The 16,545-nt window shown below is 39.5% G+C and overlaps 1 protein-coding gene across 1 annotated transcript in view; it reads right to left on the bottom strand.

Annotated features, from left to right (window-relative positions):
• The window catches only part of RAD51C (RAD51 paralog C), a 28,721-nt gene extending 14,432 nt beyond the window's left edge, over nucleotides 1-14,289 (bottom strand). Inside the window, exons 1-5 of the mRNA XM_069602634.1 lie at nucleotides 14,082-14,289; nucleotides 11,848-12,106; nucleotides 10,365-10,531; nucleotides 8,094-8,227; nucleotides 299-430 (exon numbers count right to left, since the gene is read on the bottom strand). Coding sequence (XP_069458735.1) covers nucleotides 299-430; nucleotides 8,094-8,227; nucleotides 10,365-10,531; nucleotides 11,848-12,106; nucleotides 14,082-14,199 — 810 coding nt within the window. The 5' untranslated portion in view covers nucleotides 14,200-14,289. The remainder of the gene's footprint in view (nucleotides 1-298; nucleotides 431-8,093; nucleotides 8,228-10,364; nucleotides 10,532-11,847; nucleotides 12,107-14,081) is intronic.
• Between the last annotated feature and the right edge of the window lie 2,256 nt (nucleotides 14,290-16,545).

The raw sequence follows: 16,545 nt of genomic DNA, 5'->3' as shown, positions 1-16,545 counted from the left end.
GACAGCCAAAAATATGTATAAATATTAAAAAAAAGAACTGTACGCCCATAGTATTTGCTGTCAGTCAGACAAATTTTATATTTTGCTATTTCTAGATTTTAACATTTAATTTTTGGGGTTTTTTTGGTCATATTGTACAACATGCAGGATCCTAGTTCCCTGACCAGGGATCAAACCTGTGCTCCCTGCACCAGAAAAGTAGAATCCTAACCACTGAACCACCAGGGAACCCCTTACATTTGAACATTTTATATAATTACGACCTTATAACAAAACTTCCTTTACTAATAATACTTACAGCTAATCTGTGGTTGTTTGCAAGGCTGACCATCTGTTGGGCTAGGCCATTTAATAATCGAGTACGAAGGGACAAGTCATCTAGGTCATGACGAAATGGAAAAGCGATACCATCCACTATCACTAATCGAACCTAATTACAAAAGAGATAATGATATTAGGTTTGGTATTTAAAGTAAAATTATAAATAGCAATCACAAAGCAGAGTGCATTACAGAGAAAAAGAAACAATTTTAAAATTCAGCGTTCTATTTCCTACTTTCCAAAGACTTTATTTTGGTCAGGTAGAAAGCTATTCAGTGCTTTCTGCATTAGTCACCAAAAGTTAGAATAAACTCTAGTTTGATAATTTATCATCTTAAAAGAACAATTCAATTAAAAAAAGCAATTACAATTTTCTCATAATTTGCCACTATACCCAGTTTTCACAGAGGTGGACCAATAAAAAATACTTTTAAAATCTTAGTAAAATCAATTTTTCAATTAAATGTCAATTTTATCTTCAGGATTCCTTTTATGTTAAAAAAAAACCCTCTCAAATATCAAATTATTAAAGATTTTTCAAATGCTTAATTTTTGGTATATTTTTCTTTAATTTAAAATACACTATAGGGCAACTAACCATTATAGAATTCAGCAAGAGGCAAGTTTGTTTTGAATTCTAATCAACAAAGTTTACTTACAGATGATAAACATTTTCATGACAGTTTCATTTCTAATAGGATCTAAATAATGGCTCCTATGGTGACGTTAGAATAATATATAACCTAAGATCCAAGAACAAACAGAATCTGGAAACCAATCCAATTGTAAACAAAATATGACAAAATTATGTATTTTTTATAAGGACTAGGCAAAAGGAGAAGCTTTTGTGAAGCACTGTCTTAGTAAGCTGTTTTTATATATTTCATTCATTACTTCATTCAACAAATATTTGACACCTACTATATGCTAGTCACTGTTCCATGGACTGGGGAACAAGAGACAAGATCCTTGATCTTTTGGAGCTTATGTTCCAGTGCAGTAAGTAAGTAATTTGTATGCAAACAAAAATATGAATAATTTCTTTTTTTAAACTCAATAGATTACAAAGGATATAACTCAGCACCATATGATCCAGCAATCCCACTCCTGGGCATGTATCTGGAGAAAACTGTAATTCAAAAGACACATGCATCCCAGTGTTCATAGCAGCACTATTCAAATAGCCAGGACAGGAAAACAGCATAAATGTCCATCAACAGATGAGTGGATAAAGAAACTGTGGAGTATATATCCGTGTATAATGTGTAAACATATACATTCAATGGAATATTACTCAGCCATAAAAAATGAAATAATGCCATGTGCAACAATACAGATGGAACTAGAGATTATCATACTAAGTGAAGTAAGTCAGAAAAAGACAAATATCATATGATATCACTTATATGTATAATTTAAAACATGACACAAATCAACTTATTTACAAAATAGAAACAGACTCACGACATAAGAAAAAACATGGTTACTCAGGAGGAAAGTAGTGGAGAGATAAATTAAGAGTATGGGATTAGCAGATACAAACTACTATATATAAAAATATTTGAACAACAAGGTCCTACTGTATAGCACAGGGAATTAAATGTACTATCCTGTAATAAAACATAAACAATAAACTGTGGAAAATTCTGAAAGAGATGGGAATACCAGACCGCCTGACCTGCCTCTTGAGAAACCTGTATGCAGGTCAGAAGGCAAGAGTTAGAACTGGACATGGAACAACAGACTGGTTCCAAATAGGAAAAGGAGTACGTCAAAGCTGTATATTGTCACCCTGCTTATTTAACTTACATTGCAGAGTACATCATGAGAAACGCTGGGGTGGAAGAAGCACAAGCTAGAATCAAGATTGCCGGGAGAAATATCAATCACCTCAGATATGCAGATGACACCACCCTTATGGCAGAAAGTGAAGAGGAATTAAAAAGCCTCTTGACGAAAGTGAAACAGGAGAGTGAAAAAGTTGGCTTCAAGCTCAACATTCAGAAAACGAAGATCATGGCATCCGGTTCCATCACTTCATGGGAAATAGATAGGGAAACAGTGGAAACAGTGGCTGACTTTATATTTTGGGCTCCAAAATCACTGCAGATGGTGACTGCAGCCATGAAATTGAAAGACACTTACTCCTTGGAAGGAAAGTTATGACCAACCTAGATAGCATATTCAAAAGCAGAGACATTACTTTGCCAACAAAGGTCTGTCTAGTCAAGGCTGTGGTTTTTCCAGTAGTCATGTATGGATGTGAGAGTTGGACTGTGAAGAAAGCTGAGTGCCGAAGAACTGATTCTTTTGAACTGTGGTGTTGGAGAAGACTCTTTAGAGTCCCTTGGACTGCAAGGAGATCCAACCAGTCCATCCTAAAGGAGATCAGTCCTGGGTGTTCACTGGAAGGACTGATGTTGAAGCTGAAACTCCAATACTTTGGCCACCTGATGTGAAGAGCTGACTCATTTGAAAAGACCTTGATACTGGGAAAGATTGAGGGCAGGAGGAGGACGGGACGACAGAGGATGAGACGGTTGGATGGCATCACCGACTCAATGGACATCAGTTCGGGTAAACTCCAGGAGCTGGTAATGGACAGGGAGGCCTGGCATGCTGTGGTTGATGTGGTCGCAGAGAGTTGGACATGACTGAGCGACTGAACTGAACTGAATAAACCATAATGGTAAAGAATATGAGAGAGGGTATGTATATATATGCATAACTGAATTACTTTGCTATACTCCAGAAACTAACACAACATTGTAAATCAACTACGTGTCAATTCGAAAAAATGTAAAGGACATAATTCAGGAATAGTCAGATGGAACAGATGCATAGAGAAGGTATGGGGAAGGGACACAGAGCTTCCAAGTTCTCTCCCAGAGCCATTCTCCTAGCACTTCCACAGGTTCACCAACTCAGAAGTTCTGTATAAGATAATTTATGATAATGACAGGGGCTATAAAGAAACTCAAACCAGGTGAAATGACAAATAAATAGGTGCTGGGTTGAGGCAAACTTAAGACTAGATGTGAGGAGACATCAATAAAAAGGCAGGCAATAGAACTGACTTCTGGTGGAGAAGGAAATGGCAACCCACTCCAGTACTCTTGCCTGGAGAATCCCCTGGACAGAGGAGCCTGATGGGCTACAGTCCATGGGGTCGCAGAGTCGGACACGACTGAGTGACTGACACACTAAATTGAGGAGATACTTGATGGTGCAAGAGTACACTGTATCTACTCTCCCATCTCCTGCAGAAAGCAGAATGGGGCAGGCAGCACCTAGAAGGCAGGATGGCGCCCCCCCACCCTCATCCCTTCTGGAAGTCTTGGGGCCTCAGTGCCTGCAACAGCTGGCCTCGGGCAAATAAAAGACTAAGTTGTTTAAAAAAATTATTATTTTAATATATTAATATATTTTAATTATTATTTTTAATAATATTATTATTAATAATACAAAAAAACTGACTCCAGGATACGGACCTCTAGGAGAGAAAGACAACTCACATATATTACGAACAGGAAGGTCAAAGGCTCTAAGATACAAACAGGTTTGGTATGTTTAAAGGGTCAGAAAAAAAGTAGTGAGGAGGAGCAATAGGAAATGACAGAAAGGAATAGTGGTGTGCTGAGGCCAAATGCTATAGCTCTTGAGCCAAGAGCTAAATTTTTACAAGTTTTACATATCCGTCATCAAATATAGTCTTCTGTAACAAACTATACAAATTTATGAGTAAATGAATTACATTAAAATATGGATGACAAATACTGAAAACCCACCCCTCCTACATTTTACTATTATCTATGCTCTTAAGGTTACTTACATCTGTTTTACCTTTATAGTGGAAACACTACATAATGATGCGCACGGTTTCTTCTCTACTCCATGTCCAGTGACATACTTGAAATCAGCTATGATAGGAGTATTTTCTACATGGAAACCAGCAAGCAAATAAGCTACAGATCAAGATTTGATTTGTTTTGCTATCTAGACTTCTAATAAAGTGATGGAAAAAAATGTCATAATCAGATTGATCTTAAAAATGTGTCTGTAGGGAACAGACTAGTGGTTGCCAAGGGGGAGCAGGATGAGGGAGGGGTGGTCTGGAAGTCTGAGACTGTCAGATGCAAACTATCAACATTATACGTAAGATGGATAAACAATAAGGTCTTATTGTATAGCACAGGGAACTATATCCAATATGCTTTGATAAATCATAATGGAAAAGAATATGAGAATATGTACAAGTGAATCACTGCAGGACAGCAGAAATTAACACATTATAAATCAACTATATGTCACTAAAACTTTTTCTAAATTATTGTGCCTATATCTATTACATTGTGAACTACACTAAAAAATTGAGGAAATATGCTACTACTTCTGGAAAATGAATTCAATAACTAGGAGTGATCATTAAATCAAAAGAAGGAAAATGCTGCACAGGAAAATACTATATAATTACATGTTTGTGTTCTGGGGTATTTGTAAGGAGTCCCAAATACCAAAGGCATCCAAAGACCTCTCTGCTCAAATCAGAGCAGGTACATATCCTAATCTATAATGGAAGAATAGAAATAAGTCTATTTCCCTCTCCACAGTACAGATTTTATTGAAACTGGCTGAATTACAAACATCTGGACCTTCTGCTAAGTAGTAACTGTCACACTGATGACTTTTCTCCTCCAAGTTTAGAGAGCAAGTTCCTGAATACACTCTGGTGAGTTTCCTTGATCTATCAATACGGAGATTATACTGAATAATGGAAAGTCAATGAATGACAGAGTTTGAGAGGGTAGGATAAAACAAGCACTGTCAAAAAACAAAAAAAAAAAACCCAACTCAAGTTGTCATTCAACAGCTGAAATGAAAAAGTTACCAACGTGAATTTCTTTTCTTTTTGGCCTCACCCTGTACCTTGTGGAATCTTAGCTTCCAAACCAGGGATTGAATGTTAGCTTTCTTAGCAGCAGAAGGGCAGAGCCCTGACCACTGAACTGCCAGGGAATTCCCCAGAAAATAATTTATAACCAGAAATAAATGGTAACTAGAGCTTATCAATGAATGTGGTTAAGCTGCAAGATAAGAGATTAATACACAGAAATCTGCTGCATTTCCATACAGTAACAACCAAAGATCAGAAAGAGAAACTAAGGAAATAATCCCATTTGCTGTCTCATCAAAAGAATAAAATACATAGTAATAAACCTACCAAAAAAAAATAAAAATAAACCTACCTAAGGAGGCAAAAGATGTATACTCCAAAAACCATAAAATGCTAATGAAGGAAACTGAAAATGACACAGATGGAAAGATATATCATGTTCTTACACTGGAAGAATCAATATTGTCAAAATGACTACGCTATCCAAGGTCATCTACAGATTCAATGCAATTCCTATCAAATTACCAAGGGCATTTTTCACAGATCTAGAAGAGAAAAAATTTTAATGTGTAAGGAAACAAAAAAGGCCTCAAATAACCATAGCAATCTTAAGGAAAACAGAGCTGGAGGAATCAGGCTCCATAACTTCTGACTCTACTATAATGATACGGTAATCAAAAACGTGTGGTGCTAACACAAAGACAGACTTATAGATCAACGGAACAGGACAGAAAGCTCAGAAATAAACCCATGCGCCTACAACCAATTAATCTACCATAGAGGAGGCAAGAGTATTCATTGAAGAAGATAGTCTCGTCAATAAGTGGTGCTGGGGAAAGTGGGACAGCCACATGTAAAAGCATGAAATTAGAACATTAACACCACACACAAAAATAAACTCAAAGTGGATTAAAGATCTAAATGTAAGACCAGATGCTATAAAACCCTTAGAGGAAAGTACAGGCAGAACACTCTTTGCCATAAATCGCAGCAATGTCTTTTTGGATCATTATAGCTCGTAGAGCAATGAAAATAAAAATAAACAAATGGGACCTAACTAAACTTAAAAGTTTCTGCATACCAAAAGAAACCATAAACAAAATGAAAAGACAACACACAGAATGGGAGGAAATATTTGCAAACGATGTGACCAAAATATATTTATCTTCAAAATATACTAACAGCTCATGCAGCTCAATATAAAAAAAAAAAAATCAAAAAATGGGCAGAAGATATAAGTAGAAATTTCTCCAAAGAGGACATAAAGATGGCCAAAAAGCACATGAAAATATGCCCATTACTAGAGAAATGTATATCAAAACTTCAATGTGGTAATCAGCTCACACTGGTCATTATCAAAGTCTGCTGCTGCTGCTAAGTCGCTTCAGTCGTGTCCGACTCTGTGCGACCCCATGGACGGCAGCCCACCAGGCTCCCCCGTCCCTGGGATTCTCCAGGCAAGAACACTGGAGTGGGTTGCCATTTCCTTCTCCAATGCATGAAAGTGAAAAGTGAAAGTGAAGTCGCTCAGTCGTGTCCGACTCTTAGCAACCCCATGGACTGTGGCCCACCAGGCTCCCCCGTCCATGGGATTTTCCAGGCAACAGTGCTGGAGTGGGGTGCCATTGCCTTCTCCTTATCAAAGTCTAGGAAAAATAAATGTTGGGGAAGATGTAGAGAAAAAGGAATCCTCCTACATTGTTGATGTGAATGTAAATTCCCATCCTAAACCAATATCCTAAACTTGTACTCTAAAGAACTAGAAAAAGAACAGCAAACTAACCCTAAAGAAAGTAGAAGAAAGTAATACACATTAAAGTGGAAATAATAAAAACAGACAAAAGAGAAACAATTGGAAAAATCACTGAAATCAAAAGCTGATTCTTTGAAAAGATCAACAAAATTGACAAGCCTTTAACTAAAATGACTAAGAAAAACAGAGACGATGCAAACCACTCCAATCAGGAATGAAAATAGGGACATTACTACCAACCTTATAAAAATAACAATTGAAGAGAATATAGTGAACAACTGTATGCCAAAAAATTAGATAACCTAGATGAAATGGACAAATTCACTGAAAGAAACAAACTACTAAAACCTGCTAAAGAAACAGAAAAATCTGAATAGATTTACAATAAGTAAACAGACTGGGAAGTGACAGTCACTCAGTGGTGTCCAGCTCTTTACAACCCTATGGAGTCTAGCCCACCAGGCTCCTCTGTCCATGGAATTCTCCAGGCAAGAAGACTGGAGTGGGTAGTCATTCCCTTCTCTGGGGGATCTTCCCAACCCAAGGCTCAAACCTGGGTCTTCTCCATTGCAGGCAGATTCTTTACCATCTGAGTCACCTGGGTAGCCCAAAAGAGACTGAATCAGTGATCAAAAGCCTTTCAATAAACAAAAGAGCAAGAACAGATAGCTTCATCAGTGAATTCTATAAAATGTTTAAAGAATTTATACCAATCCTTTTCAAACTACTCTGAAAAGTAGAGAAGGAAACTTTCTAACTCATTTTATGAATCCAGTATTACACTGATACCAAAGCCACAAAAAGACATCCCTAGCAAAGAAAACCAGAGACCGGTGACAGACACAAAATTCTCCATAAAATACTAGCAAATGCAGTCCTTTAGTATACTGAAAGGATTACATACCATCATCAAGCGAGATTTAGCCTTAGGAGTACAAAGGTAGTTTAATATGAAAATCAATCAATGAAACATGCCAGATTGACAGAGCAATGGCAGGCGGGGGGAACCCACATGATAGTCTCAACTGACTCAGAAAAAGCATTTGATAAACTCTAACACCTTTCGTGATAAAAGTAATCAACAAATTAGGGATAAAAAACAGCCTGATGAAGATGGAGCCATACCTTTGAGTGTTCTGAAAGGAAGTCTGAAAGCAGATAAACTTGCGCCAGTAGTTCTGTGTAGTCACGACAACGAAAATAATAAATATGGGAAAGAATATTTTCAAGAGTGAAATCCTGCAAAGCCTTTGGGTGCTCTGAAATAAGTAACAAAACAATCTTAAAATAATTAGTTTTACCTGTCATCTCACAAACTATAATTTCAAAATTCCTGACCTCTTATTTTCACCTTTTCCACTGTTTCCTTATATATTATGCTATCCAGAAATTGTTTGTACATATAAAGACTAGAGCTTTAACATCTATGTTTCCGTATTTGTTACTGCCTTCCATTGAATAGAAGTATCATAATGGAATTTCTTTCTTGTTTTTTGCATAAGACTCCAAATTAAGAGTTAAAAGGAAAAATGTTCAAAGGAAGCATAATTTTCCCTTAAAAGCCATATCACAATTTTATATTTAAGTAGAAACAATGATATAAAATTTCCTTAGATTGGATTTTTTAAAATAACCATATTGGTTCTGTACATATTTCAGAGAGAAACTAGCTAAAAATCACTGCATTTTAAAATATACTTAAGTTTTAACACTGAAATAAAAAAACAATAAATAAATAAATTTCAGAAAACACTGCCTATTACAAATATATATTTAAGAAATTAATTTTTAACCAAAAAGTTAAAAACTTAATCACATACCAGTCGTTAAGAACTATATTCCAGTGCTATATCCACAATATTTACAATAAGATCCTAAGACACTATTACAAATTACACCTGTGACATGGATAGCTTGACGGACTTTCAGTAGACATATTGGTCACTGGTTAAAAAGGACACCTAGTACTCCAATGCAAATAAAAATATCCAGCTGATTATATTCATTTAAAGGGAATACAAACATTTTATGAAAAACATTATGTTTTTTAACATTTCTAGAGAAAATAATAAGGACCACACATTCAAAAAATAAAATACAATAAACCAAAAGAAAACAGTCAAACCAGAAACCATGTAATTTTATGAGTAACTCCTTGGACTGCAAGGAGATCAAACCAGTCAATCGTAAAGGAAATCAGTCCTGAATATTCATCGGAAGGACTGATGTTGAAGCTGAAACTCCCAATAGTTTGGCCACCTGATGCGAAGAACTGACTCATTGGAGAAGACCCTGATGCTGGGAAAGATTGAAGGCAGGAGAAGAAAGGGACGACAGAGGCTGAGATGGCTGGATGGCATCACCGACTCCTTGTACGTGAGTCTGAGCGAGCTCCGGGAGTGGTGATGGACAGGGAAGCCTGATGTGCTGCAGTCCATGGGGCTGCAGAGTTGGACACGACTGAGCAACTGAACTGAACTGAATACAAGAACTCGAATACAAACTACCTTTAAAAAAACTTTTAAGCAAAACACTGTATTTCCACATAATAAGGACAAAAAATCTTCCCAACACTTTAACAGTACAATTAATACAGTCGAAAGTCAATTACATACTATGCAGAGCCCTATAAGGTCAATTGGCTTAATGTTCCAAACATTTCCAGACATGATTTTTCAACGTTACCCTTGGTTTTCGGAAAAACCAGTACAAAAGTCAACATACACTGAATACATTCAGACAACCTTTACTTATGTTAAGGTGTCCAACAACACTAGCTTACACCTGGCAGGCCAGAGCATGATGATTTGAAGTCATACATTAACATACACACAGGTTTTCTCCCAGAGCTCCTGCAGTAAAAAGTGAGGGCCATATAAGGTGAAGAAGAGGCAACTCCAGGTGCAGCATTTTCAATTTGTAAGAGAAGTATAAGTTTTTTACTAGTACACAGTCAAGTTATTAAGCTTCATGTTCTAAAGTGAAAGTGAAAGTGAAGTCGCTCAATTTTAAGACTCTTTGTGACCCTATGGACTGCAACCTACCAGGTTCCTCAGTCCATGGAATTTTCCAGGCAAGAGTACTGGAGTGGGTTGCCATTTCCTTCTCCATTCATATTCTAAGTGGTCTCTTATTAAGGCTTAAAAGTAAAAGCCCCTCAATCCTGCCCGACTCTTTGCAACCCCACGGACTATACAGTCCATGGAATTTTCCAGGCCAGAATACTGCAGTAGGTAGCCTTTTCCTTCTCCAGGGGATCTTCCCAACCTAGGTCTCCCGAATTGCAGGCGGATTCTTTACCAGCTGAGCCACACGGGAAGCCCTATTAAGGCTTGAGATGGATACAAATGCAAATTACTTTCATTATACTGAAAAAAGAGCACTTGGCTAACTTACCTTCTCCCATTTGTGTTCCTGCTATAAGCTGCAGGTGCTGAATGCAGGCAGTAGCAAGGTCTACCACTCTATCAACCATAAAACTCCCCTCTGTATCAATAAAAACTGCTTCACCTTCCACTCCTCCAAAACATTCTGGTATCTGCACATCTACTGCCAGCTGCATACTGTCAAGAGAAAGAACTGAAATGACCAAATCATTATCATAATCATCAAAGCAGTGTTGTTCAAACTCCAGATCACTAACCTTTAAATACCAGTAAATATTTTATAGGCATAAATATACTCTGCAAGGCAACAGAGATGGCTGACTCTCCATAGTTCCAAACATATGTCAATTAGTTGACGCAAGGATTAGGGGGAGGGTGTACCTATAAAACCACAATTAAGGATTCTTTAGTGGGTTTTCTTAGGCTTCTGGGTACAGACTTTTTTCTTATTATAAGAAGTCTACTTTCAAACATTTGGCTTTCAAATATATTCTCAGGAGTTAATTCTATAATAAAGTAGAAGACTGCCTGTTTACCCACTGACCACACTATCCTGTTCCAAAAAGAAACCCTTTTTAATATCAAAATAATTGTATCAATTTATCAAGACGGGGTGAAGTAATCCAAATACTGGTTTGTTTGATGCACACATACATAAAATTAAGAGCACATATATGCTGGGCTTCCCTGGTGGCTCAGTGTTAAAGAATCCGGTTGCCAATGCAGGAGACACAGGTTCGATCCCTGGTCGGGGAAGATCCCACATGCCGCTGAGCAACTAAGCCCATGCACCACACTATTCAGTCTGTGCTCCACAGCCCGGGAAGCACAACTACTGAGCTCTCGAGCCACAACTAGTGAAGCCCACACACCCAGAACCTGTGCCCCTCAATAAGAGAAGCCACTGCAATGAGAAGCCCATGCACTGCAACTAGACAGTAGCCCCTGCTTGCCACAGCTAGAGAAAAGTCGGAGCAGCAGTGAAGACTCAGTTCAGTCACTCAGTTGTGTCCGACTCTTTGTGACTCCATGAATCGCAGCACGCCAGGCCTCCCTGTCCATCACCAACTCCTGGAGTTCACTCAGACTCACGTCCATTGAGTCGGTAATGCCATCCAGCCATCTCATCCTCTGTCATCCCCTTCTCCTCCTGCCCCCAATCCCTCCCAGCATCAGAGTCTTTTCCAATGAGTCAACTCTTCGCATGAGGTGGCCAAAGTACTGGAGTTTCAGCTTCAGCATCATTCCCTCCAAAGAAATCCCAGGGTTGATCTCCTTGCAGTCCAAGGGACTCTCAAGAGTCTTCTCCAACACCACAGTTCAAAAGCAGCACAACCAAAAATAAAATAATTTCTTTAAAACAGAACTTACCATTAAAAAAAAATGAGCACATACATGCCTTTTCTGGTCTCCTAACTGTATACCTGCCACACAATACTCTGCTATTTTCATAAAATGTTAGTAAGCCCACCCTTAAGGGGAGAACATTTTACCATAGTTGTGTTTTTCCAACACCTGGTGCGCCACAAATTTCTGTTGTTTTGGTTAAGGGTATTCCACCCCCAAGAATATTATCCAGTGCTGAACAGAAGGTAATTATGAAGTTCTGGGTATGCTCCTGTTCAAGAAGTTCCAGTGCTGTACACTTCCTGCCTGACTCAGCTGTAACAGAATAACTTGTTTTATTTGTAAGACATTCTCTTCTTATAATTTGCAGAGTTTCTAAGGCTTCTTCTTTAGATATCCCAACTTCTGAAAGAAACAGAAACAAAAACACTTGATTTTAGAGATTTAAAACAGTCTAATACACCATTGTCTTTATTAATTTTAATTTTTAAATAACAAGAGTGATGCCAAGAGTAGAGAAACATAAAAATGTAACATTTGATTATTTAATTTTTCAAGTTAATAAAGGCATTTATCTTTGTTTTCTTAGTCTTCACATACTTAAAAGATTTATCTATTACCTCAGAAACAGAATTCAGAAACCTAAACCCCTAAAGCATTTCTGAGTACCTACAAGAGTATCTCAAAGGTAGAAATAAAAATGTCCTTTTTCCCCTTTTGGTCCTTTTAACTATCTCTTTGGTCTTTTGCTATTTCTTTGGGTTTTATGAAGCCATAATAAACTTGTTCTCATAAGGTATACAAATTATTTTTTAGGAAATAATGAAAATGGCCTTTTTGCCTAAAACTAGAAGCATATTTAAGAAGTGCATGTGTGTGTATTATTCATAGTGAAAATTTTTCATGAAAAATTCATGGATCACTGCAAACTGTTTAATAGGGGAAAGTTATCTGATGCACAAATAGTTCAAACAATAATACACTTATGCTTCCTCAACTACACAACTTCATTCCTGACAACATGACCTGAAAATGCAAAGTACAAAACAAGCTGCTTATAGAAGAAATAATTGTGAGGATGGTATCACTCATGAGTGTGATATAGCAGTGCTTAACTGGGTAAGGCTATGAACTATCAATCTGATGCTAACAAAAGACAAAAATGGTGGCCATTCTGGAGCGGTTAGGACTCTGCGCTCTCACTGCCAAGGGCCGGACTGAATCCCTGGTGGGGAAACTAAGATCCCACAAGCCCTGTGACCAAAAGAAGGAAAACAAAGATAATAATGGTGCTAAAGAAGTGAATGTTCTATACAATCTAAGAGCCTTAACTCTGGATTTCTTAGGTCTGTCAATCCTGACTGCATCACAATGTAGTCATTATGCATAGGCAAGTTACTTTTTTATGCCTCACACTTTTCTTCTAAAAAACGGGAATGAAATACACATAAAACCTTGGTAGAATGCGGAGGCCATCCAAAATGCTCAGTAATTGTCAGCTATTACTATCGTTTAGATTTGCTCAGATAAAAACCAACCTGTTGAGAGAAAATCAGCCCATCAAAGGTTGAGGGATACAGTCTTCGGTGTAATATTTAAGACAAACAGTAACACTGGATCTATAACATTTGTTTTCAAGTGGAGAGTTGAAACCTTATTTTCCACTGTTAAGGGTAATGACTGTTCCATCTCAGGAACAGTTCTGCGCATACTGTAGTGTAAGGCGCACAGCGAGAGCAGAGTGACAGCAGCTTCACTTCTGTTTACCTCGCGGGGCAGTGGTTCCCACCAATTTATAATCTACAGGGTTCCGTAATATGAGGTTTGGGTTTTTTCTCAGTGAATTACATGAAGAAAAGTGATGTCTTTTTCTACTGCTTTCTCGAGGTTCTGGTGATTCTACTCCCTTTCTCTTAATTTATCTCATCCTGTCACGAATCGTGCATTCCTTAAATTGAATCCCTGCCCCCTGGATTTTGGAACAGTGAAAACAGCCGTTTGAATTCCAATCCTGGCTGCACAACTTCCTAGCCCGCTCATAATGAAAAGTTACTAAGCGTCCCCTAGCATCAGTTCCTTTCCATACATATTGGATATAATAAACCACGTTAAATGGGTTCTTTCGAGTGTAAATGAGAGATTCCTCGGAACTTTCAGCAGGCGCTGGGAGAGAAAGCAATTGGTGAATATTTCCAAGACCACAGTTCTAACCATTCAAGTCACTCTTAAGCGAAATCGAGGCGCTGTTTCGTGCTGTAAACGCGGCGGGAGACGGCAGAAGACTCTGACCAAGATAGTGCTTAAGCCTGAAGACCGAACAGAGATGGAGGAGGCACCGACGGCGGCCTGCGTGCCTCAGCTTGTCGTCAGGAGTCGTTACCTTTGCTGAGCTCGGAGGGTTTCACCTCTAGGAGTTCCTCAGCAGTCTGGAATCCTGCAGACACCAGCTTCACTCGCACGGCCGGGGACAGCGGCAAACTCACTAAATCCCGCTGCATTTCAAAGTCAAACCACCTCCGCGCGCATTCGCGCGCTCCCAGAGCTCGCCCAGCCGGGACACCCGCGTCGGCCGCGCCCTGTGACGTCAGACGGGAGACGGAAGGGGAGGCGTCCGCGGCCTGGCTGCACGCGGCCTCGGGCTCTGGGACCTTGAGGAACTCGGATACACTTTGACTCACTTGTCCCGCTTCTTCCGTGATTCTTTCAACTTTCAATTAAAGTTTGCACATCAAGCGTGTATCCTGACAGTAAAAACAAAAAAAAAGATGGATGGAGCCCACAGGATGCAAAAAGCCCAGGCTCAGTGGGTCTTACCACATTTCACCTCTGCCGTGACCCTCTGGGTGGAGACCTCAGCGTTGTTAGTAGGAATGATCTCTCCAATGGGTATTACATACACACACACACACACACACACGCACACACAGTTTCGAACAGTCAAATAAAGATTAGCCCCAGTCCAGGGTGCCAGTGTTTTGGCTCTTCTTGCGGCTGTCCCCCCTTGCTAGGCCCCCTTGCTAGGCCCCCTCACCTTTCCCGCCCTCGCCCTCGCCCTCGCCCTCGCGAGGGATTGTGGGCCAGCCCCCCACAGCCGCGGGGCGCGCTCGCCGCGCGATCCTGGCGCCCACCTACGGCTTCCCGCGAGTCAAGTCTGGAGCGTGGTGCTTTCTGAGACCGTTAGTTCTTCACAGCCTGCCCAGAAGTGACTGGAAAAGTAAGCAAGTCTTGTCCCCCGAGTGGGCTGGACATGGGCTCCCCTGGCCGTCGAGAGGGAGGCGTCGGGTTACGCAAGAGCTCCAGTTCGGGTACAGGGTTTCTAAGGGACCGCTTACTAAAAGAGAAGTTTGAGGAAATTGAGGGGCGGTTTGGAAGCTTAGGAAGTCTTCCCTTGCCGCCTGCTGCTGCTCCTAAGTCGCTTCAGTCGTGTCCGACTCTTAGGGACCCCATGGACTGCAGCCCGCCAGGCTCCTCCGTCCATGAGATTTTCCAGGCAAGAGTACTGGAGTGGGGTGCCATTGCTTTCTCCCCTTCCCTTGCCTAGGAGAGTATAATTTATTTAAGGGAGTAACTCATTCCTTACTTTTAGGGGAAAATTCTTATCCTTGACTTTTCTTCCTAACTTAAAGGAATTCGCTAAATGTTGCGAATCAGAGCCCTTTAAGTACGGAAGATCTAAGGAAGGCAATGTGCTGACCACTTTAGCAAATCCTGCGCATTTCCAATGCTCACAGCCACGCCACGAGGAAAATAGGACTGAGACGGACTCATAGAGCATAGTTTTCTTCAAGCTACAGTTAATACCTAGTACCTTTTTTTCTTACCGGAGCTACCTTCAGATAGTGAGGTAGCTGTTGGAGTGGGGGTGGGGGGAAAATTCGAGAAATATTTGTTCCCCATTTGGTAGGGCAGGGAAAGTCTGGTAGGACTAATCAAGATGCAGTATATTTGCCACTCTACATTGCTTACCTTCTAGTATGATCCACATGTGGACATGCAGGGGGCATTACATAAATGTCCGCTGGGAGAATTCGGGCCTATGCTTATCAAGTAACCAGAGTCTTGGGTGAAGAAGAGATGGTGTTAACATATTCAGGGATAGCACTTCAGGTAGTTTGGTCAAATTCAGTGGAATCGGATTGTGTTTAGAATTTTCGTTAGCAGAATGGAGTTAAGAAACCAGTCCACTCTAGCCATTCTGTTATTTATTATTATTACCTTATTCGGAACATTGAGTTGCTATTGTTGTTATTGTTTTCATCCTCATTCTTAAGATTTCTTAAATGCAGTTTGCTCGATAGTCAGGCTTTCAAACTGGTATACTAAATTTTCCTGGGAGTGTGTTATTATTTTCCATTGCGACACGGGGTTACTTGACCTTGAGAATACTGTTATGGCGGGATTTCCCTGGAGGTCCAGTCGTTGGGAATCCGGGATTCTACTGGGGTTAGGGAGTAGAAGGTGGCGGGGGTATGGGTTGGTTCCCATGTCAGAGGGGGGTAAAAAAAAGCAGTATTTTTATTAAAAATCAAACTTGAGCTTTGGAGTCATACAAATTTCGGTTTGTATCACATCTTGGGAAATTAACCAACTGAGACTTTAAGCAAGTTAGTTTCCTCACCTGCAAATGGAAATTAATAATATTTCACGGGGTTGTAGGAAAGATTAAATTATCATATACAAGCTAACCCAGAAAAGGTGCATAATCTTGATTTTTCTCCATTTAAAAATATTCTAACGTGTATACAGTTGAATAAAGCCTTATTGAACACTTAGCTCAGTAGAGTACTAATGGTGTGAGCCTCAAAAAAAAAAAAAATTCCTACAATTGTAAAGTGCCAAAGAAA

The sequence above is a fragment of the Ovis canadensis genome, chromosome 11, assembly GCF_042477335.2.
Source record: "Ovis canadensis isolate MfBH-ARS-UI-01 breed Bighorn chromosome 11, ARS-UI_OviCan_v2, whole genome shotgun sequence".
Lineage (NCBI taxonomy): Eukaryota > Metazoa > Chordata > Mammalia > Artiodactyla > Bovidae > Ovis > Ovis canadensis.
This window is presented reverse-complemented; position numbering and strand designations above follow the sequence as displayed.